Source organism: Vombatus ursinus, unplaced genomic scaffold, assembly GCF_900497805.2.
Source record: "Vombatus ursinus unplaced genomic scaffold, bare-nosed wombat genome assembly UNPS02012147.1, whole genome shotgun sequence".
NCBI classification, from domain to species: domain Eukaryota; kingdom Metazoa; phylum Chordata; class Mammalia; order Diprotodontia; family Vombatidae; genus Vombatus; species Vombatus ursinus.
In genome coordinates this window covers 520,534-542,429 of record NW_020951925.1, presented here as the reverse complement: position 1 = coordinate 542,429, position 21,896 = coordinate 520,534, and the positions used below count along the sequence as shown (strand labels likewise).

At 50.2% G+C, this 21,896-nt stretch overlaps 1 protein-coding gene across 3 annotated transcripts in view; it reads right to left on the bottom strand.

Moving 5' to 3' along the window:
• ADARB1 (adenosine deaminase RNA specific B1) overlaps positions 1 to 21,896 on the bottom strand; it is a 124,247-nt gene that overhangs the window by 20,105 nt on the left and 82,246 nt on the right. For all 3 annotated transcript variants that reach the window (XM_027857432.1, XM_027857430.1, XM_027857433.1), the window contains 5 exons: positions 20,946 to 21,880; positions 13,179 to 13,293; positions 9,665 to 9,833; positions 7,552 to 7,700; positions 6,941 to 7,109 (listed from right to left, as the gene is read on the bottom strand). In XM_027857432.1, the coding sequence (XP_027713233.1) occupies positions 6,941 to 7,109; positions 7,552 to 7,700; positions 9,665 to 9,833; positions 13,179 to 13,293; positions 20,946 to 21,880 (1,537 nt within the window). The remainder of the gene's footprint in view (positions 1 to 6,940; positions 7,110 to 7,551; positions 7,701 to 9,664; positions 9,834 to 13,178; positions 13,294 to 20,945; positions 21,881 to 21,896) is intronic.

The window sequence follows — 21,896 nt, the reverse complement described above, 5'->3', positions numbered from 1 at the left end:
AAAGAAAGAAAGAAAGAAAGAAAGAAAGAAAGAAAGAAAGAAAGAAAGAAAAAAGAAACACAGGACACACTCACGTCCCCTGGGCCTTCAACGCTGATCTGGGTAATTTCCTAGCAGCCAAGAGACACGGCCATTTATCATGATTTCATTTTAATGAGGCCCAACGTTTTGCCAGGATTATGTTTTCATCATAATCACTGTTTGATCAGGCACCAGCGCTTCTGATCCTCTGTAATCTTGTCCCAGGAACAATTAGATAAGGCGCTAAATCAGAGGGCAGACATTCAAAGCTCAAACCCAGTTTTAGAACAAACTCTAAACCTCTGGAAAAGCCTGTATGAAACTTGGGCCCCAGTGCCTCTTCCCCTGTGACTGTCCTTAGCCTTCTCTTCTCGCTTGAAGCCTGCTCTGGGCCATCTCAGTGCCCTCAACAGCACGGTCTATCTTTTCTTTGGCTTCGATCTCCAGTGAAGAGGAAGCTTTTCTTCTCACCAAGGTCAAACCATCTACCCCCCTTGTTTTCGCCCCCTCCTTCCTCCTCTAATGATCCCCTCTTCTCGCCCCAATTTTCAGTCTCTCTGGTCACTGGTTCCTTCCCTGATGCCTATGAATGTGCCAAGATCTCACCCATCCTTAAACACCCTCCATTCCCTCTTTCCTTTCATAGTCAAACTACTAGACAAGGCTGTCTACATTCATTGGCTCCACTTCCTCTTCTTTCACTTATCTCACTTATGATCTCTCTTGCAATCTAGCCTTCATAGCCACCACTCTACACAATCTCTCCAAGATTACCAAGACTGAGTCTTAATGGCTAAATTGAAAGGCCTTATCTCTGTCCTCATCCTTCTTGGACCCCTTGTAGCAGCTGATGGCTCTTGACTGGCCCCTCTCCTCCATCTCCTTCTGGAAAGTCTTTCTCCTCCAGGTTTTCATGAAGCTTATTCTCTCTTGATTCTCCCACTGCCAATGAGGCTGCTCCTTCTCAGGCTCCTATAAAGGACCCTCATCCACATCCCACCAACTACCTGGGTGAACCTCAAGGCTCCATCCTGGGCCCTCTTCTCTCCACATGCTCTCTCTTGGTGATTCCATCTGCCCCATGAATTCAAATATTACCTTTATATAAATGGCTCCCAAGAAGGCATCTCTTGCCCTCAGCTTCCTCCATCCCACATCTTCAATTGCCCCCTTGGTCAGCTCCTCTCAGATGCCTCATTGGTTCATTGAACTCAGCTCATCTAAAACAAAGCATAATCTCTTTCCTCATACATATGTCTCTCTTTGGAACTGAAGTGCACCATCCTTTTTCCAGTCCCCAAGTTGACAATCTACAATCGCTGTTGACTCTCCATTCTCCCTCCCCCTATATCCAATCAACCCCAGATATGGTGGATTCTCACACCTGTCCCCTTCAGTCTACTTGCTTGGCCATCTCCTTAGTTCAGGAGGTCTGTTGAAATAGCCCAATAATTGTTTTTCCTTCACTCATTACTCTTCTGTCCAGCCTATCCTTCCCCAAACTGGTATTTCTAAATAACAGGACTGTGACTCTATACTGCCTCCAGGATTAAACACCAATGCTTCTATTTGGTATTTAAAGCCCAGGCTGATCCAGGCTGGTTTGACACCACTGGTCCCACCATTCTCACAAATTTGCTGTTCCCTGTCTTGCCTCCAGGCAAAGAAAGATGGAATCACAGGGAGCTGAGAACAGGTTTAGCATTTGACAGAGCCTCTCCTGCTATGTTTGTGGCAAGGACAGAAATATGGGCCAGAAATCCCACAGTGTTGGTGCTTTCGGAATCAGCTAACCAGCTGGACCCAAAGCCTAGTCATTTGTGGATCGACATCCCCAGGAGAATCTTCCATGGAGGGCCTCTCTGGAGGGAGGCCTGGTGCCAGGGCTGGACACCACAGTTTAGAAAGGTCATAGCGAAGCTAGAGTGCTCAGAGGAAGGCAGCCAGAACAGTGAAGGGACTCAGTCAATCGACCAGCAAGTATTTGTTAGGAGCCTGCCAGCCATGAGGGGACACACTTGCAGGATTCTGATCCCCAGGCTCTGGTTGAGTTCTGCATTTAGAGGTTTGGTTTGGTTTGGGAGGCTTCAGTGAACCTGGGGAGCTTATGAGGGGTTGGGGGCCAGGCTAGTTCTCCTACAATTGAATCTCAATTGAGAAGCTACATTAACAAATAACTGCAGGTCTATTCACTGGGAAGTTGGCATTCCTTCTGTTCCAGAAAGGATCTGGGCAGGAATGCAAATGAGAGCCAGAGTCCTTACCATTTCTCCTGCCCCCTTGGAAAATATGGCGAGTGTGCTGACTGGACAACTGGCCAGTTGGACTTTGGAATGTGGGGGAGGCTGAAGGGAGAAAACCAACCCTCGGCCAACTCCACAGGCAGAACTTGGAGAAAAATAAAGTTATTTCTGGCCTGAGGCCTAGACATCCCAGCACAAAAGACAAGACAGGAACAAGACCCAGGAGCCCAGGAGCCCAGAAAAGAGGGGCTGAAAATATGCTGGCTCTGCTGGCCTCATTTGTCAGAAAAGAGTAATGGGTTCAGCCACTGCCTTTGAGGGACAAGTCCCCAGGGCCCTTCCTCCCAGGGGCTCTGGCACCATGGCCATCTGTCGCTAACTGGGAGGTGACAGGTCCACCTTCCAGCTCCCACCCTCAGAACCAGCCCCTCAGTGCTATACCTCAAACCCACCAGCCCCAATGATTCACACCAACATGACGGCAACATGATTCCTGAAGGAGATTTAGTCTTCCCATTGGATGCTGAAATGGAGAAGACATGAAACAAACCCAGGCTCCCAGCAATTCCCAGCCAAGAAAATGTGGGTCCTGGCCACGATGCAGAACGCAGCCAGCCGGAGCCATGGGGAAGGGGCCTCGGCACCTTAGGTCTAAGGTTCGATTGCGATTCCAATCACTTGCTCACACACCAGAATCTGCCTGGCTTCCTGGAGCTTTGGTCTCAGGCACCAAGGGGAAGGAGAGTCCTCAGCATTTGGGGAGCAGGTTGTGGTCTGTGCTGGTTTGGATGCTGCTGGGATCTTTCCCGCCAGCCAGGGAGAATGGGATGAAAACCTGCTTGGGAGGCCCTGGAAAGGGGCAGCTAGCTCTCCCATTCTGTAGTCATGAAGCAATTACCTGAGTAATTCCTTACATGAAGAAGGAACCAGCCAGATTTGTGAAGGAGAAACTAAGGGACCCAGAGATTCCTCCTGCCCTTCCATGGGGTCTCACTGGGGGTGGGAGGGGGCAGGGTTTACAAACACCAGAGTGACCTCCCAGAGCTACCTGAGAAAGAGGCTAATGGAGCAGCGGCCTGTGTTTGGAGGAAAAAACAAATCACTGGCTTTTTGAAGTGAAAGTTACCTCAAATAAGAGAGAAAGGGGCTTCTCAAATTCTTCCCAAATAGGATTTTCCACCTTTTAAATGCAAAAATGAAGAAACAAGTTTCAAACTTTCAAAGGAAGATTATTTAAAATCATTCTCTATAGATAAGAAATGATAACATAATGATGCCCCTCTCACATAAATAAATGGGTCAATAATCTACAGGATGAATTTTACATTTTGATGGGAAAACCAGAGGAAAAACTCCAAACACGGCACCTGGATAAATCTAAATTCATTGTGAGACATTGGCTTCATATCCCTGAGGAGGTTCACCCTCCTATCCCAGCTCTGCCTCGTGGTTGTATGAACTTCCTTGGGCCTCGGTTTTCTCACTGGTAAAGTGGGGATGATAGCATTCAGATTACGTATGTCACAGATGAGATCATGGCTGCCCCAAAGGAGGCAGGGGAGCTCATGTTTAGGAGACATTTGGTAAACTGCGAAGCGTAACCACCGGAGAAGGCAGGCTCCATCGGGGACTGCATCCACACAGATCCCGAGTGAGAGAGGGTGTAGATGGACAATGAGGCAGCTCCTTTTGCCAATGTGCTTTTAGCCAAATGGATCTGAGACCCAGATGGGGCCAGGAGGAGGCTCTGAGGTAACTCTCCCAGACACAGATTGATCCTTGACACTGACCTACACCCCAAGGCTCTGACAAGGAAATTCTGTGTGAGGTGGTCGTCCTTCTGGGCACACCATCCTGCCAGCTTGCAAACAAGCTACAGCCAAGAACCATCCTCTCCTGACCCTGAGGCGCAGCCATGCCCCCCACAACGGAATGCTGGGAATGCTGAATCGGCTTCTGAAGAGCCACGCCCCCTCCCCAGAGCCTCTCCCCGGAGAGCTGGGAGCACCTAGGATACCATTAAGCCCAAACCCCCTTATTTTACAGGCAAGGAATCTGAGCCCCAAGAGGTGGGGCGGTCTGCTCAGGGAGGGTCACGCAGGTGCAAAGGACTGAGCACCGATCCGATGAGTGTGGACGGGCTCCGGCAGAGTCACACTGAGCAGATCCCAAAGCTGCCAACGCCCTACTTTCTAACCAACCACCTTCTGCTCAGGGAAACGAAACTCTTTTGATGGAATACTTAGGGGGAAGTGCCCTGGCCGCCTGTGCGGTTGGGGAGGAATGGCTTTCTAGAAATAAAAAGTGGCAGACAACGGGCCACCTCTGCTCTTGACCACATCTGCAAAAACCAGGGCATGTTCCCCAATTGTCTACTTCATGACTCTTCAGGCTGGGGCTGGGATAAGTGGCCCTTTAGGGTCCCCTGCGGTGCTCCCAGATGACACCGACCCTGAATGCTGCTACTAACAAGCAGCATCTGCTGAGCTGCTGGAACTCCCTAACTGGAAGCCCTGAGGCTGCTCAAGGAAGGAGGGGAAGGCTCAGCCTCTCCCCAGCTCCTGACCCCACCATCTGGAGGGAAGAATATTGTGCTTCTCTTCCCTACGGTAGATGAAAGGGGCGGAAGGAACCCGGAGCTGAAGAATTCCAAGAAGGAGGAAGAGTTAAATGTGAAGAGAGGAGAGGACAAAGGAAACCTGGACGGGCCAGTGACAGCAATAGGGTAAAGGCACAGAGCTCTCACTGTGTGAGCACAAGCTCCTCTGCCTTCGCCCAGAGAAGACAGTCTGGCAGCGAGCTTAGCCCAGGAAACGAGGCCGAGGGGTGGAAGGGTCTGCTGAGCAGTCAATGGGGGTGGCCTCCGACCAAGTATGCAGATGCACAGAATGGCGCAGAAAAGCGGTTATTAGGCACCTACTATATGCTACACATTGGAACTACACAGAGAAAAGTGTGACCGGAGATCTGGGTTGGAAGGTGTAGGAACAGGAGAAGTAAGTCCGGGAGGAGGTTCAGAAGCCAAAAGTTTGGAGTTTCTAAGAAGACAGCAGTGGCGGCTACTCTGGATGGCTCCCAAAGAGAAGCTCTCAAGGCGACTCTCACCAACGAGAAGGAAGGGGCTGCTGGGGTGCGAACAGTGGGAGGGACCCTCGGGAGAGAGGAGGACAGCCAGGCTGGGTCAGACGGCTCCGAGGCTCGACACGGAAGATTTCTAGGGCTGTGGAGAGAGCGGGCAGGGTCCAGGGGCTCAGGTTGGCTGGTCAGCCTGGCATAGGCGGAAAGGGCTAAGAACAAAGGTCTGGAGATGCAGAGGACAAACACCCTTGAGGGAGGGGACGAGAGGGGAACCATCTCACACGGAGGAGAAATGACCAAGGAGACCTAGAGAGAGCCACAAGGACAGGAGGGTGCCCCGGGGGACCTGGAGGCCAGAAACATCCTGGCTCTCAAGAAAGGGAAGACAATGGATTGTGCTGACTTAGGCCACAATATGGCTTCCGTTTGGGGCAAACTTTGAGGCGACATTTGAGGAAGACGTCATCACAAAGAGTTTGTAAGAGTAAAAACCTAATCATTGCTCTCTGGCTCTGCCTCTGATACTGTGTCCCACCTCTCTCTCTCTCTCTCTGTCTCTCTCTCTGTCTCTCTCTTTGTCTCTTGTCTCTGTCTCTCTCTGTGTCTGTCTCTCCCCCACCTGTCTCTGTCTTTCTCCCTCTCACCTGTCTCTCTCTGTGTCTCTCTGTCTCTCTCTATCTCTTTCTGTCTCTCTGTCTCTGTCTCTTGTCTCTGTCTCTCTCCCCCATCTGTCTCTGTCTCTCTCCCTCCCACCTGTCTCTCTCTGTCTCTCCCACCTGTCTGTCCCTCTCATCTGTCTCTCTCTCTGTCTCTGTCTCTCTGTGTCTCTCTGTTTCTCTCTCTGTCTCTCCCCCACCTGTCTCTCTCTGTGTCTCTCTGTCTCCCTCTGTCTCTGTCTCTCTCTGTCTCTGTCTGTCTCTCTCTCTCCCCCACCTGTCTCTCTCTGTCTGTCTCTCTCCCTCCCACCTGTTTCTCTGTCTCTCCCACCTGTTTCTCTCTGTCTTTTACTCCTATTCCAACATGAACTAGGGGTGTGCACATGGGAAGCCAGCCCACGGAGTAACAACTGCCCAGAGGGCAGCCAGGGCAGAAATGCCATGAGATCTCATCTATCCACAATCAGCTGTCAGTGACCTGACGTGTTAAGATGAGGCTTCTTCTCCCAGTCCTCCTGGATACCAGTTTTCCAAAATGTCTCAGTAAGTGAGGCACAGAACGTACAAATCCAAGTGCTGGCTGCATGTGGCCATTGTCCTATCTGAACAGAAAGAGGGAACAGCTTGTTAGCTGTTTTCTGGGACCACGGAGATATTCCCCGGGCCACGAGGCCATTCCCTAAATGTCGCTGCTCGCGGAAAACGTGAGCTGCCCTAGGATGCACAACGTGGCTACTATTCTCGTGTAGAAGGGGACGGCTTTGGGGATGGGGCCGCATGCACCGAGCCTGGGGCAGAGCGGAAGAAATGGATGCCTGACATCGTCTGTTCTCCTGGGCTCATGACCCCATCCCGGGGGGCCCGAGCAGGGGGTGAGCCCTCTAGCGCCCGGATTTCCAGCTCTTTGCCAGTTAAGGCGATGGCGGGGACAGCCTGTCTCACCTGGCAATCTTGTCACTGCAGGACATAGTGAGCAGCCGCTCACCCTGTAGCACCCCATCCCAGGTCTGGATGGTTGTTGTTGACCTCACGGGAATGGTCCCCTCCCCGGACTCGATCTTGGTCCGGAGCTGTCCTCTTGCTTTCCGGTTTGGATGCCTATCTGCCTGATCTAAAACAGACAAAGGCAGAGGTGAGGCACACTGGGAAGGCCAGCCTTCCAGGAAAGGCGACCCGCCCACCTTACTGCAGAGACACACCCAGCTATGGTCAGTGGGGAGAGTCAGGAAGGAAGCACACTGAGCACTCCAGTCTGTCCCTCTCTGGTCAAAAAGGTGAGGCATTCCCTCGACTCAGTGCTTCTTTTGGAAATATCAAGGACCTTGTGGCCCACCATCCTCCCTTGGGCCCTGAGACTGTCCCCAACAACTCATTTATTTGGACATACACCAGCCCACAGTAACAAGCTTCAGAAAGGGATGCCCCCCTTCGAGGTGGTGCTTGCTTTGTCTAACAGGTGGTCTTAATTAAATTGACTTAAGCCATTATTGGCTGTCAGAGCCTTCATAGCCTAGTTCCAGCCCCTCTGTGTATCCCTAAGGGGAGTCACCTACCATCTTGTGCCGCCTCATGGGGTGAGAAGATCCTGGCGTCTCCACACGGAGAGGTGCTGATATAGAGATGAAACTGGACGGTCTCCTTCAGCTTGAAGCCTCCGCGCTGGGATTTCATGAAAATTGATCTCTGCTGGTCTTCTCTCGTGCTGAAACAGAGCAAAACTGAAGTCAAGGGAGTGCTTGGACGATGGACCACACTGGGCCTTCAGGGACTGCAGAGAATCCTCTGTGGGGTAAGAATGTTGGCAGCTCACTTGAGTCCACACCCAGCCAGGCCTTCTGATAAAGTCACACTCCCACTGACCATTTGCTAGTGGCTATATCCTCCCAATGTGAGGAACTTTTCCTTCTTCATTTTCTCCAGGACTACAGCACCAAGCTATGTTTGTTTTTAAATTAAATTAGCATGTTTTTAATTAACAAGGATTTATTTCCTCTCTCTCTCTCTCCCCTCCCTCCCCATTGAAGAAACCAAACCAAACCCTTGTAACAAATATTCATAGTCCAGCAAAACAAATTCCCACAACAGCTGCGTCCAATAGGCATACTTTGTCTCTGCAGCTCCTTCTGTACCCTGAGTCCATCTCTCCTCCAAGGGAGGTCAGGAGCATGCTTTATCATGATTCCTTGGCAATTGTGTTTGGTCATTCCGCTAAGCAGAGTTCTTAAGTCCTTCAAAGTGGTTTGTCTCTACAATACTGATATTATTGCACAAACTGCTGTCCTGGTTCTGCCCAGCTCACTCACATCAGTTCACACCAGTCGTCCCAGGTTTCTCTCAGACCATTCCTTTCATTGTCTCACAGGGCACAATGCTCGCGTGCGCCATGCTTTATGAAGCCATTCCCCAGCTGATGAGTGCTCCCTTAATGTCTAGTTTTTGGCCAGCATGAAAAAAGAGCTTCTATTTCTATTCCTGTACACACAGCTCCTTTTCCTCCTTCTTTAATCTCTTCGGGGCTATAGGCCTAGTTATATCACTGGGTCAAAGGCTTGTACAGTTTCTTAATTCTTTGACCATGCCTCCCAATTGCTTTCCAGAATGGCCGGACCAATCCAGAGGTTCACCAACAAAATATGTGCCTGTTTTTCCACAGCCCCTCCAGCATTTGTCATTTTATTTTTTTTTTACCAACTTTGCTACTCTGATGGGTATGAGATGGAACCTCAGGGTTCCTTTAATTTGCATTTCTCTAATTATTAGTGATTTGGATAATTTTTCACATGACTCTTGACAGCTTGGGTTTCTTCCTTTGAAAACTACCCATTCATCTCCTTTGACCATTTATCAGTTGGAGAACAGCTCTTATTCTTATAAATTTGATTCGGTTCTGCCCATGTCTTGGATGTGAAGCCTTTATCATAGAATCTTGCTGAAAATGTTTTTCTATTTTTGCAATAGTTTCATTTGTGCAATTTTTAAAACATTTTATGAAATCAAAATTGTCCATTTTATCTTCTGTGATCTTCTCTCTGCCCTGTCTGGCCATGAATTGCTCCCCTATCCATAGATCTGAAAAGTAATTTCCTCCTTGCTTCTCTCATTGTTTATGCCAACCTTATGTCTAAGTCATGTGTCCATTTGGAGCTTGTCTTGCTATATGGCATGAGATGCTGGTCTATGCCTAGTTTCTGCCAGATTGCTTTCCAGTTTTCTCAGCATTTTTGGTTACATGGTGAGTTCTTAACCCAGAAATGGATTCCTTGGGCTCATCATTTGCTTCTGTCTGTCCTCTATCTAATCTTTTCCACTGATTTTTGTAACTAACTCTCTATTTTGTAACCAGTACTAAACTGTTGTGTTGACAGAAGCTAAATTTAAACAACTGATGGACTGTTTCGGGACACAGTAACTGGACCGAAGGTGACCATTTCCATGAACACACCAGGTCTCCTAAGTTGGCCTCTACACATCTACGCTGCAGAAAACAGAAGAATATGGCCTGTGACTTTAGGACCGCGTCCCCCTCTTCCGTCCACTTCTGCAGCTGCATTTGGTCAGTCTTGTCTAAGCCATGAGTTTTCTTATGCTGCTATTCTGAGCTACTCTGGGGGCAGGGAACAACCTCCCTGAGGTCACATGTCTCAAGCTCTAGTGGCCTGAACTTACCTCAAGAAAAGTTCAAGCTGTGTGTAAAGGAACCGAATCAGGGATCGCCGAGATATGATTTCTGCATGACAGTCATTTAGGGCCAGGCCACGGTCACTCATGTACTCCCCATTTATGCATTTGGTTCCTGTGGAGACGCTTATCACCTGGGCATCTTTGACATCCGTGCCTGGGAACCAAAGATGTTTGCTGTTAGTCCATGATGGTGCCCTGAATGAATACTCATCTGGAGGCTCCATGCCCATTCTCTGATGACTGGCTGACTCTAGGGGACAACTTGAATCTTGGAGAGTCACCCCACAAGCCATGCTACAGCTATCAGGACTGGATCAGGCTCCCACGAGAGATACACTTGGGTTTTACAAAACCACTCACCAATTCAGGACAAGGCCCACTGAGTCCCAGAATGGCAAATGCCAGGGGTGGTTTCACAGAAAAGAGTGGCTCACAGTACTCAGAGGAACTTTTTGGGGAGCACAGGAATGGTTTCTGCTGGGATGCACCAAGCACCCTTCTCCGCACACAGAGCAAACCATCATTAAGTCCAGTCACAACAGTTGGGGGCTCCCGTTGGCTTTGTGATTTGTCTTTGTTCTCGAAGAGGACCATGACACCCGGGAGGTGATGTCATGCCTTGTAAGTGAATTGGATTTAAGTGAGGAAGGCTGTGCAGTCACCAGCCTCACTCTCTCCTCCAGAGCCACCTGGGTCCAATGGCCAGATATGGATCAGGATGACTGGAGATGGCCCCAGATGCAGTGGGAGACCTTGGCCTTTTCAAGCTAAGATCTTTCCCATGTCCCAGTTGGACTGAGGCACCGCCCTTTCAGGTAAGAAATGAGGCAGAGAATGACCCCTTTTACCTAGTCAAAAAACAAATCAATCTGGGAGGGAAAGAGCCTCAGGGTTTCTGGCCAATTACTAATTACATTCTGAGCCATCAGGGCCCAAATACCAAGTGGAACTTGACCTGGGAAGGTGGTGAATGGGTAGGATGCTGAGACTAGAGTCAGAAAGACTCATCTTCCTGAGTTCAAATCTGACCTCAGATACTTCCTAGCCACGTGACCCTGAGTAAGTCACTTCACCCTGTTTGCCTCAGTTTCCTCATCTGTAAAATGAGTTGGAGAAGGAAATGGCAAACCCCTCCAGTATCTCTGTCAAGAAAACCCCAAATGGGGTCATAAAGATTTGGCTAGGACTTGGTAACTACAGTCAAATACTAGTATGTTAAATGAGGTTATGAGGTCATAACAGTCAGCCACAATCAAAACAAATGGAAGAAATCATTTAAAAGCATCTCACCTGCCAGACACTTTTGTCATCAATGAATTATACTGAGTCAAAATACAGGACAACTCAACTTTCAGAGTAACAAATTCCTTTTTAAAGTCAAGTCACGCCCTGTGAGAATTTAAATCAATCTCTCCTGTGCTTGACCTTCTCTCAGCTGTAACCCTTTGAAAAACAAAGCTAGGGTCATTTCCAGTGAAGCCATGGCCTCTAGGTTCTGGAAGGGCAGACTTCTGGACAATGACACCTGTGAAGAACTCCCCTGGACCTCTCTGCACAGCAGCTACACACCAGGACGCAGAGAACACAGACTCCCAAGGAAATCCAGCCCTCCCAGAACCACGAGAGGTAAGTCACTGAAGTTTCCCTGAGCTTGGGTGGCCAAAGGCAGAGCTCCAGGTAGTGAAAGGAATGATGAAAATTCTTTGGCCAACTCCAAGAAATCCCCTAGGAGTGTGCAACCCCAATGATTTAGCAGCTTTTGAAAATCCTGGAAGTCTCTTATGGCAAAAGGAAAAGAAAACCATGCCCATCACAGACTGTTTCTGCTCCTAAAAATCCTGAAGCACAGGAAATTATTTTGTCACGTGAAGAACATTGGAATGTCCTGGAAACAAGTGGATGCAGGCCCCCGTGGCCCAGATGCCTTTATCCTGAAGGCTTTGTGGCCGTGCCCTGTGCCCAGACTTGGCCAAGTTGGCCTACCTGCCACTGTACCACTGACCCCATGGAGGAAGGCATGAGATGAGAGAGTGCCAGTCAGTCGATGTGAATAGTGTCAAGTTCACATCCTCTTTATGGCAGTGGAGGGGAGGCGGTGGCAATCAGTTGTGACCCCTTTGTAGATGTGAAAAGCAGCAAAGATTGAGAGATCGAGAGAGAACATAAAAAAAAAAAAACACCTCATCTGTTTTCCTTTGGCTGTGTCCTTTTTCCAGTATTTGCCACAGTAACAAAATGGCAGTCCTGGAAACTGAGGTGCTGGCCAGGTTGTGTCTGTGGCCTCCTGCCAAATCCTCTGGACCTGTCCAGGAGGCTGTCCTGGCAGCCCACTTAGGAAGGGTGGTCTCTGGGTAGTAACAGAACCACCAACCTCGACCTGTCAGAAGTTGGAAAATACCCTGAGCAATCCAAGGCCATCTGCCAACAATCCTCTCCCTAATCTATGATTTGAGGAATTCTGAGGAAAGTTGAATAGCATGTGATAAATGCACATGTAGAGAATGTTAGCAAGCCTTTGCTCTTCATCCTCCTCAATAAGAAAAGTAATCCTTTTACTAAATAAGCAGCCATAGACAAAAATGAAAATGCACCCATATTCAAAGGTGGATTCTCACATTCTCTCTTTCTCTCCATCTCTCCCTCTCTCCTCTCTCTCTCCTCTCTCCACGTCTCTCTCTCCCTCTCTTTCTCCCTCTCTCTCCCTCTCTCTTCTCTCTCCCTCTCTCCTTTCTCTCTCTCTCCCTCTCTTCCTTCCCTCCCTCTCACTCTTCCCTCCCTGTCTCTTCCTTCCCTCCCTCTCTTCTATCCCCCTCTCTCTCCTCTCCTTATATCTCTCTTCCACTGTCTCTCCTCTCTTTCCTCCCTCCTTCTCTCTTCCCGCCCCCTTACCTCACTCCCTCCAGGGTCTTTTAGAGTCAGTCTGGTGTTCTTACCAGACTTTTGCCCCCCATGGCCTAGAAGGACTCTTAGAGTGCAAGGAGGAGGGAGTACCTTTGGAAAAACAAAGAGCAGGCACGAGGGGGGTTCAGCAGGAAGGCTAAGCATGAGGGTCTCTGCCTCTTACTAGCTGGTTACTGAGGGCAAGACATCCACCTCTCAGAGGCTTTGTTTCTTCGTCTATGAAATGGAGCCCATTGTCCTGCATCCATACCTCCCAAGTTTGTAGAGGGGAAAGCACTTGGCACGCTGGAACTACCAACAAACTGAGGCCACGCTTGTTTTCCGATATTGCTAAAGACCGGGCAGCACGTGGCCCCGACAGTCGGCCCGGAAGGCTTTTCTTTTGGGGGTAGACGAGTGAGCCCCACTTTCAAGATCCAATGAAGCTCCTCCCCCTTCCCCACTCCTCACCCCTTACTTCACTGAAAAGAAACGGCTCCAGTGTTTGCCCGACGAGTACTTTCTCCCCTCGCTCGGCCCCCCGCGCCCCTTTCCAGCCCCACCCAGGCCACCAGACCTGAGAGTGCGAGCTCCTCCACCCGCCCAATGACGCACCTACCTGTCGTCATGACAACGCCAGAAAGCACTTTTCTCCGAGCATGGGGGGATGTGAAGTTGTCCGTCAAATCACTGAACTTCTCCACGATCAGGCGGGCCACGGAATCGGCGAGAACCTGGCGACCACAGAAGACGCGGTGAGGTGCTGGGAGCATCTCCGCCCCTCCGCCAAAACAGGGAGGCAGGGCAGGCTCGTCTGGGGGCGGGGGGGGGCCGACTGTCCCCCACACACGCCTGGGCAGGCTACTCTCAGGCAATGGGCTTCTCATTGTCCTGAGACAACAGCACAACTAACCCTAACCCAGCTGTCCAGCGGCGATACTCACCCCAAGAGCAGCAGGATCGTACCTAGAACACGATGGGAGAACGCGGTCTGAAGACAACTACCCAAAAACATTCATTTTCCTGAGGAAATCCACCAGTTATGTCTGGACCCTCTGTCTTCACTGCCTACAAACGTTTCCTTCAAAACAGCTGAGACCTGTAGAACTGCCACTGAAGGACCGGGCTCTGGAGCACACTCCACCAGGCCAGCTACTGACCTGGCCGCACTGGGAGAGTCCCTGACAGAGCCGGGGAAAAACCCAGTGAGAACAGAAAACAGTCTGGAGGCTACACGTTCTCTTGGACCCAGAGAGGAGAATCATGTCAATGAAAAAGAGCATTTTAGATTCAAGAAAAGCTAAGTTTTATAAAGAACTAACGGGAGGCAACTCCCGGTACAGTAGAGAGAGCTAGCTGGTAGAGTCAGGAAGATCTGAATTCAAATCCAGCCTCAGACAATTGCAAGCTCAGTGACCCTGGGTAAATCACTTCACCCTGTTGGCCTTAGTTTCCTTGCCTATAAAATGGAGGTAACCACAGCACTTGCCTTGCAGGGCTGTGAAGGTCAAATGAGATAATATTTGCAAAGTACTTAGCACAGGGCCTGGCACATCATAAGCGCCATAAAACTCTTGTTTTCTTCCTTCAATCAAGGAACGTCCAACTGAGAAATGTGACTTTTATCCAATCTACTCTACATAAATCTGTCAAAGTTGGTCAAATCAGAAATACTAACAAAAATGAAAGGGACAATAAGATAATAAGAATAAAGAATGTTGAAAACTAAAAATAAAGAAAAAATAAAGACATAAAAAATGAAAAATGAAAAAATAATCAAGAATAAAGAAATGAGAAAATAAATCCATCTGGCTGCTTATTCACTTTCTCTGTATATAATTACAAGCATGAGTAGAAATAGTTTTTCCTTCTTGGTCTAGACCTACAATTTCATTGGTATGTGGAACTCCTGGTGGGGGGAGGGGGGGCGGAAGGCCCATCCACTAATGCAGCTCAGAAATGCATCCAACTCTGAATCTTAAAGCTTGGCCTGGGTGCCTGAGAGGGGGTGACCAGAGAGAGTTAAGCTCCAAACTTCCAGGTCACGAAGGCTGGCCTTCTGGCCTCTATGGCCCAGCTCCTCTACCATAGTGGACTTTTTAAATAAAGTAAAAGAAAAATGCCTTGATGGCAGCAAGAAAAAGAAACCATATCAGTGTAGGAACAAAGCTATTTGTGTGGAAAAACTGCAGAGTGGGAACACTTTCTGAGGGAGATGTCTCAGTCAGGTTATAAATCAAGTAGACTCCAAATGCTTCTCAGCTCATCATTCTCCAAAGGTTGAAAGAATGTTCTGGTGGTCCCACATCTGTCTAATTAGGAGTGGAGTTGCTTGAGTAGTAGTAAGGTGGAGGTGAACTTGTGTGGCTCTGCCCCCTGCCACTGGCAGCTATGGCCAGGGCTATGTGTCTGGTGGGCTCAGCCAGATCTCAGAGATTGGCTTCTAGGAGAGCTTCCTTTGGGCATGCCCAAGGCAGGAAGTCCCCTGAACCAAGCAGGCAGCTTGGCAACCAACTGGCAGCACCAGCTTTGTAATCCTCAGGAGGTAAACTTTACAGATCGTGAGCTATTCCAAATTTCAGTGATTTAAAACTGCTCCACCATGAGGTTGGCCTTGACCATTGAAGGGCCCAATACAATGCTCATACTGGCTGATGAACTGTCCTTATCACACATCACCAGATGGCAGGGGCATCTTCATCCTCAGTCATCAGGCATTGAGAATGTCCCTGATTTCAAAGGGATAATTCAGCCAATCAAATCCTTGCTCTTACCATTAAAAAAGGTATCTGAATATGGCTTTAAGCTGCTAACACTAAGACCTCTAATGCCCTGTAGGTTGGACAAGATGAGCTCCAAGGTCTTCCTCAGGGACTGTGATTCTCTCCTCAAGTGATCTCATTCTGGAGTCTCTCCTTGACCATGGTCCTCTGCACTTTGGGGTAATGGTGGGCTTGAAACCTTACACCAGCTCTGTGGCTTCCATGCCAGCTATCTTTGGGGATGTCTTAACCTTGGGTAGAAGCTAGCCTCACAGGGCTGGACAACGTTTTTGTGATCAGGTCAGTATGTGTATGTGCACACTGTGAGGACTATGGTCAAGGCTCAAAGATTGACTGCTACTTGGGGAAGGATGTCGGTAAGAATCACAGTCTCTGAGGAAGCCCTCAGAGCTCATATTGTCCAACCTACAGGGAATAGGAGTCTTCTCTACAGCTTTGGTGGAAAGACACTTCTTGAAATGGCCTACTTCCCTGCTGTGGCAGACCCCTCCACCGAGGAAAGCACTAATTGTTAGGAAGCGTAGATTACATAGAGCATCTCCCTATCACTCAGACCACGATTTCTGTTTCAATCTTTTGGGCCAAGAAGAGTTTGCTCCTTCTCCCAAATGACAACCTTTCAAATCCTTGAAGGCAGCTAGCACGCATTCCTCCCCATCCCTACCCTGCCCCCCACCCAACCAAAGTTGTTCCCTCTGCAGGATAAACTTCCTCATTCCTGCAGCCTGGTTGGCCATCCCTCCATGTTTTGGTGACCTGTCCTGAGGCTCTCTCCGCCTCCCTAAAAGGGCCTTACCTGAAACTCAACACAATCCTGCAGATAGGCTCTGAGTAGGGTTGAGACCAGGGAGATGAAGACCTCCCTGAGCCCAGACACTGTTCCTCTCTTAAGGCAGGCTAAGATGGCGCTGTTTCCCGGCACCTGGCTGCAGGTAGATAATAATAAGAAGGGCTTGCTGCTTGCCTCACTGCCTGCTGTCTTGTCACGGGGGGGATTCATATTGAGGGAGGAAGCTTGCAGCCCATGACCACCTCCAGAACTTTGTCACACACACCATCTCGGACTTGGGAAATTAATGTTTTAGCCAAGGGCAGGAGGTTGGAGACTTACAGCTCTTTGTGAAAGAGCTAGAAAAAACAAAACCCGTCAAGGGAACCCAGAGGGCGGAGGGATCAATTATCAGTACAGTGACTGGAGAGAATATAATAAGGAAAGTTAAAAAAAAAAAAGCAAACGGGGAAATGGCCGATGGCCAAAAAGTGAATGGGAGATGCGCCATTAAAGGACAGTCTTGGGCTTGTACAGAAGGGAACCAGGTAGCGCAGAATGAAAACTGGCATACTGCTCGAGGCCGGGAGCCTCCCCAGGCTGAAGGGAAACTTCAGGTGGAAATGCAGGTACAGCACTCGAGCTGCCCCAGAGTCTTCTAAGAAAAGACACTGTGCGGCTCCGTCGCTGCTGCTTGGCTTAACCATAAGAAATCAGCTTCGGCATCCGACACATCAACAGAGGGCCTTCGCAGGGCAGCCACAAAAAGCACAGATAGGGTGGGGTCCGTCCAGTGTCAGTGCGCTGGGGCAAACCAGCCCCCACCCTGCAGCTCCTGAGCTTAGCGAGGCACCCGGGATCCATCTCTGGGCTCCAGCCATTCTCCCTGGACATCGTCCCCAGGCCTGGAATGCTCTCCGACCTCCCGGCTTCCTTCAAGCCCCACCTAAAATCCCACATTCTCCGGGAAGCCTTCCCCAACCCCTCTCAATTGCGGTGCCTTCCCTCTGTTCGTTATTTCCTATTTATCCTCTAGGGGCAGCGAGGAAGTGCAGCGGATAAAGCTCTGGGCTCGAACTCGGAAAGACGCAGCTTCATGAGTTCAAATCCAGCCTCATACACTAACTGTGTGACCCTGAGCAAGTCACTTAACTCTGCCTCAGTTCCTCATCTGTAAAATGAGCTGGAGAAGGAAATGGCAAAGCTCTCCAGTATCTTGGCCAAGAAAACCCCAAAAGGCCTCATGGAGAGTCAGGTGTGACTGAACAACAATTTATCCTCCATAGGGCTTGCTTTGAAGATATTTGTTTGCCTTATTATAAGCTAATTATTGATTCAATTGTAAGCTTCTGGAGGGCAGGGAGTGCCTTTTGCCTCTTTTTGTATCCCCAGCACTTAGCACAGGGCTTGGCACACAGTAGGTGCTTAATAAATGTTTACAAATTGATTGATTTAACACTAGGTGAGCCACTCAGATAATGACCAGGGTAAACCACTTTAAATTAAATTAACCCTTGTGGGCTTCAAGCACAGGGACCTGAATGAACACAGAAGATGCTTAGTACGTAGTTGCTGAATTTGAAATACTGGCTGGTGATTTCTAAGTAGATGTGCATTTAGGACGTATTGGTTGATTTTGCATCCCTCCCAACCTGTCTGAATCTCGTGATGGATTCCTAATACAAGGTCAGTGTGAGGGCTCACCTCCCATCTGGAAATGCCAGGTCAGAAGCAGGAGTCCCTGCCAAAAACACCAGACTCTTCCTGAGCCACTCCTGGGATAGCAGGGAAGAGTGGAGGATGACCTTGTGGGAGATGGGTCTCAGAAATGGCGGCAGCTACCTCAGTGAGTCCTTTGCATTGCCTGCCAGCACCAGGGAGTGCAGTGTTGGCCAGGAAACTGCCCAGAGGGAATCAATGTTTATATAGGGCCTACTATGTGCTAAGCACTGTGCTAAGCACTTTTTATAAATATTATTTCATTATCACAACAACCCTGCAAGGTAGGTGCTATTATTATTCCCATTTTATGGTTGAGGAAACTGAGGCAGGCAGTGGTTAGGCTGGATTTGAACTCGGGCTTTCCTGCCTCCAGGCCCAGAGCTCTGGGCACTATGGAGCCATCAGCTACCTCTCAGTAATGACCAAGCTTGGCCCCAAAGAAGAGCTGGGATGAGAAGCCCTCTGTCTCTCTTTGCAGAGGTGGGAAACTCTGGGAGTGGAAGACAGCTTGGACTTGGCCAGATGTTGGCGAGCTTATTGTTCTGTCTTTTCTCCTTCCTGTTCTAGCTCTCTGAGTGGGAGGGAGAGGCAGGGTGGCCCCAAGCACGGAGCCCTGGCCTATCCAGCAGAGACTGGATGGAAGGTCTCCATTATCTTTACTGCTGCCCTCCCCAGGGCCCTGGGCCACCAAGCAGCCACAGGAGTGATGGCGGATCGAGGCTTTCTGCCCACTGGCTCAGGAGGCCAGGACAAAGGTCCTTTCTGCCTGAGTCTCTGCTCCCTTAGAGTGTGAGGCCATTCACTTCAACTGAGAGCTCGGGCAGGGTGTTCTGGAGAACCGGAAAACCACAACTATTTGTTGAATGCTACTGGAGACAATGAGCATTTCCTATCCCAGCCAAGCCTGCAGCAGCAGCAGCAGGGGCTGTCGGACACAGGGCCACACCCCACAACCACTACGGCTCCGTCTTTCTGGTGGCTGCCTCTCCAGAAAGAGACCTGAGCCTCCCAAAGGCATCAGCTGGGTCGTAGGCAGCCAATACCTAAGGATGTTCTCTTACTCCTTTGATAGCATTGTTCTGCTAAGGCAAAGCAAGAGAACATCTCCAACTCCAGCCACCCTCAAGAACTCAGGGGCTCAAAGGGTCCTTGGTCTCGAGCTAGAAGGGGCCCAGAGGTCATGGGGCCAGCTCGTCATTTTACTGAGGAAGAAGCTGAGGCCTAGAGATGTGATGTCCTGCTCAGGAGTCACACAGGATTCAAACTCAGGCCTTCCTGACTCCAAGTCTAGCGGGCCACTCAGTACACCACACTGCCTCAAAAACTATCGCTTTGACAAAGTACAAGCCTGCCAAGAGATTGACAGAGAGCTTCAGCCACCATGGCCAAAGAGACCCCCGAGGAAGGAAGTGATCTTTGCTTTACCTGAACATCATTTGCCTCCTTTGGCTGTTATTTGACATTGAAATGACATTTTGGGGTCACCTTTGGCAAAATGACATAATTTCCACCCCTTTTCCTGGGGACTATTGGCCAATTCTGGAAATGGTTTCACAGAGACTATCCCAATGAGCCCAACAGCGGCTCAGACAGAGTTTAATTTTTCCAATAGAAATGCGTGCTGCCTCACCAGCCAACCTTGAGCTTCACAGAGAAGACATCTTATCAGGAAACTGAAACAGAGATTTTGACAAGAGGCCAAAAAAAAAAAAAAAGGAAATGATTAGGCGGCCAGCTTCTCTACCTGAAACATCACATTCCCATCAGACCAGAAGGACCTGCGATGGCCTAGAGAAGAATAGACACCGAGAATGGGGATGACAGGGGACCAAAATGCTGATGGGGTCTGCCCTTTGGGTTCCGCATGAAACCCTGAAGCCCCCATCCCAGCCCCCCCAGTTTCCCCATCTCCTTCCCTGAGGCACCAGTTCAAAGTTCAGCCCAGCTTCTGACAAACTGGGAGGCTGTGGGCAGGTCATGGGACTACTTTTGGCCTCACATTGCTCATCTATAAAATGAGGGGGGTCATTCCTTTCTGCATAGGGAGAGCAGCAAAGTCACCCTCATCTCCAGGGCTGGCATGAGCAGGGCAAGCAGGGAGATGCTCCTTGGGGTAGAGGGGGGAGGAGGGCACCCTGGAGCCTGGGAAGACAAGAAGGGAGAGGAAAGGGTGCAGGGAGCAGCAGGGGTGTTCCAGAGGGACCTTCAGTGCTCCCACCTGCCCCCAGGTTCCTGTTTTGGAGGGACAGCTCTCTCAATGACATGGCTTTCCTATCAGAAGTAGTAACACTTACAGAAAAGGAAAAGGAGAATTGATAATCTCTCTCAAGCCCATATAGTCTTTCAACCATTTCATTTGCAGCTGTAAGACGTAAAGGACACAGAGCCTACGAGGGAAAGAGAAGCAGGGGGGAGCTCATGGTATACTCCCCCCTGCCAGAGGAGATGACAGTAGCTACTCCTCAAAAGTGGAGGGGGACAGAAACACTCCAGAAAGGGAAGGAGAAAAGACTTTCAGTCTGATCAGCCCTTTGAGGGCTCCCCTTTAAAGGAGACTTTGGTTGTGGTGGGTATAGAAGGAACATCTACGACCTAGCCATCCTCTTGGGTGCTGAAGAAGCATTGCTCTGTGATGTATGGCCAGCTCCCTCCTTTGCCCGCCCTGGAAAACAGAGATGCAGTCAGGGAGCACCCAGAACCCAGGAGAAGGACTGGATCACATCCATGTCAGAGTCAGTCAGGACTCAAGCACCCCCACTTCTCCACTCTGCAGCCCACAAGGACGTGATTCACCACGAGCACGTCTGAAAGAGGGAGAGGACGCAAAGGGACCTGATTCTGGATGAATTCCCGAAGGAGAGTCCTTGGGGGCTCTTCCTGGGCAAGAAGCCAACCAATGCATCAGAGAGGGCACCGTCACCACCTCTCCTCACCTCCATGGCTCCAGTGCCTATCTCTCATTTCCTACTTTTCTAACCAAGTAAATTCGCTATAGAAGCTCATCGGCAAGCGTTCCTGGAACACAAGCTAAGAGGCTTATGCTACATGGAAGGGACCACTTTAATCCCACAGATCCCCTCGGAGGGCTGGGCCCGAGCTCCCAGGTCCTCACCTGTGGCAGATGCAGCTGGAGGCCCTCCTTGGGGATGGGCTGCCGAGACGGCGTCTGGTCCAGCTGCATGTGGAAGAGGCAGGCGAGAGCAGACTGGGCGGCGCGGGCTTTGGCCAGTTTCTTGTTCCGCCCTGACCCCTCGAAGCTGTGGCCATCCACGGCCACCGACATGACGAAATTCTTGGCGTGGCTCTCGCCACTCTCGGAGAGAAACTCGTATTTGAGACCGGGCCGCAGCTCGTTCAAGATCATCACGGGGTTCTTGCCGCTCGCGGACGGGTAGGGTATGGGGAGGGGAAGGGGTGACTGTATCAGGGCGCTGGGGACGGCAGACACTGAGACGCTGTAGTCTGCACTGGGACTGAAGCTGCCATCTCCATTGGAACCCAAATAAAAGGGCGCGTCCGCCTGAATGGGGGTCTCAAATCCATTGAAAAGGGTGTCGGGGAAGTCGGCTTGATCCGACGTAAAGTCGGTATTGACAGAGAGGGTCCTGCCCATGGCTAGATGAGCCTCGGACGCATTGGGGAACTGGACGAAGGAGCGCAAGGCCTTCTCGGCAGCGTGCAGCTTGGCTTTCTTCTTGGTGGGGCCCGAGCCTTCAAAGGCCTGTCCGTTCACCTCGACGGCCATGACGAAGACAGGGGCATGCACTGGTCCCGTCTGGGAGAGGAGTTTGTACTGCAAGCCAGGCTTGATCTCATTGAGCTGCATCAGGGCATTCTTGGGTAAAATGGGCCCCGGGATTTTCTTCCTCCTCTTCAGACGGAACTTGGGGTGGCCGTTGGTGCCATCCTCCAGTGGCCGCTTCCTGCCGGCGCCACCGCCTCCCCCATTGGTGAGCTGAGCCGCCTCCCCGGCACTCTGGGTGCCGCCGTCTTTGGGCGGGACGTTGTCCAGGTTGCGGTTTTCCTTGACATCGGCGCTGCTGGAACCTGCGGTGCCCAAAAG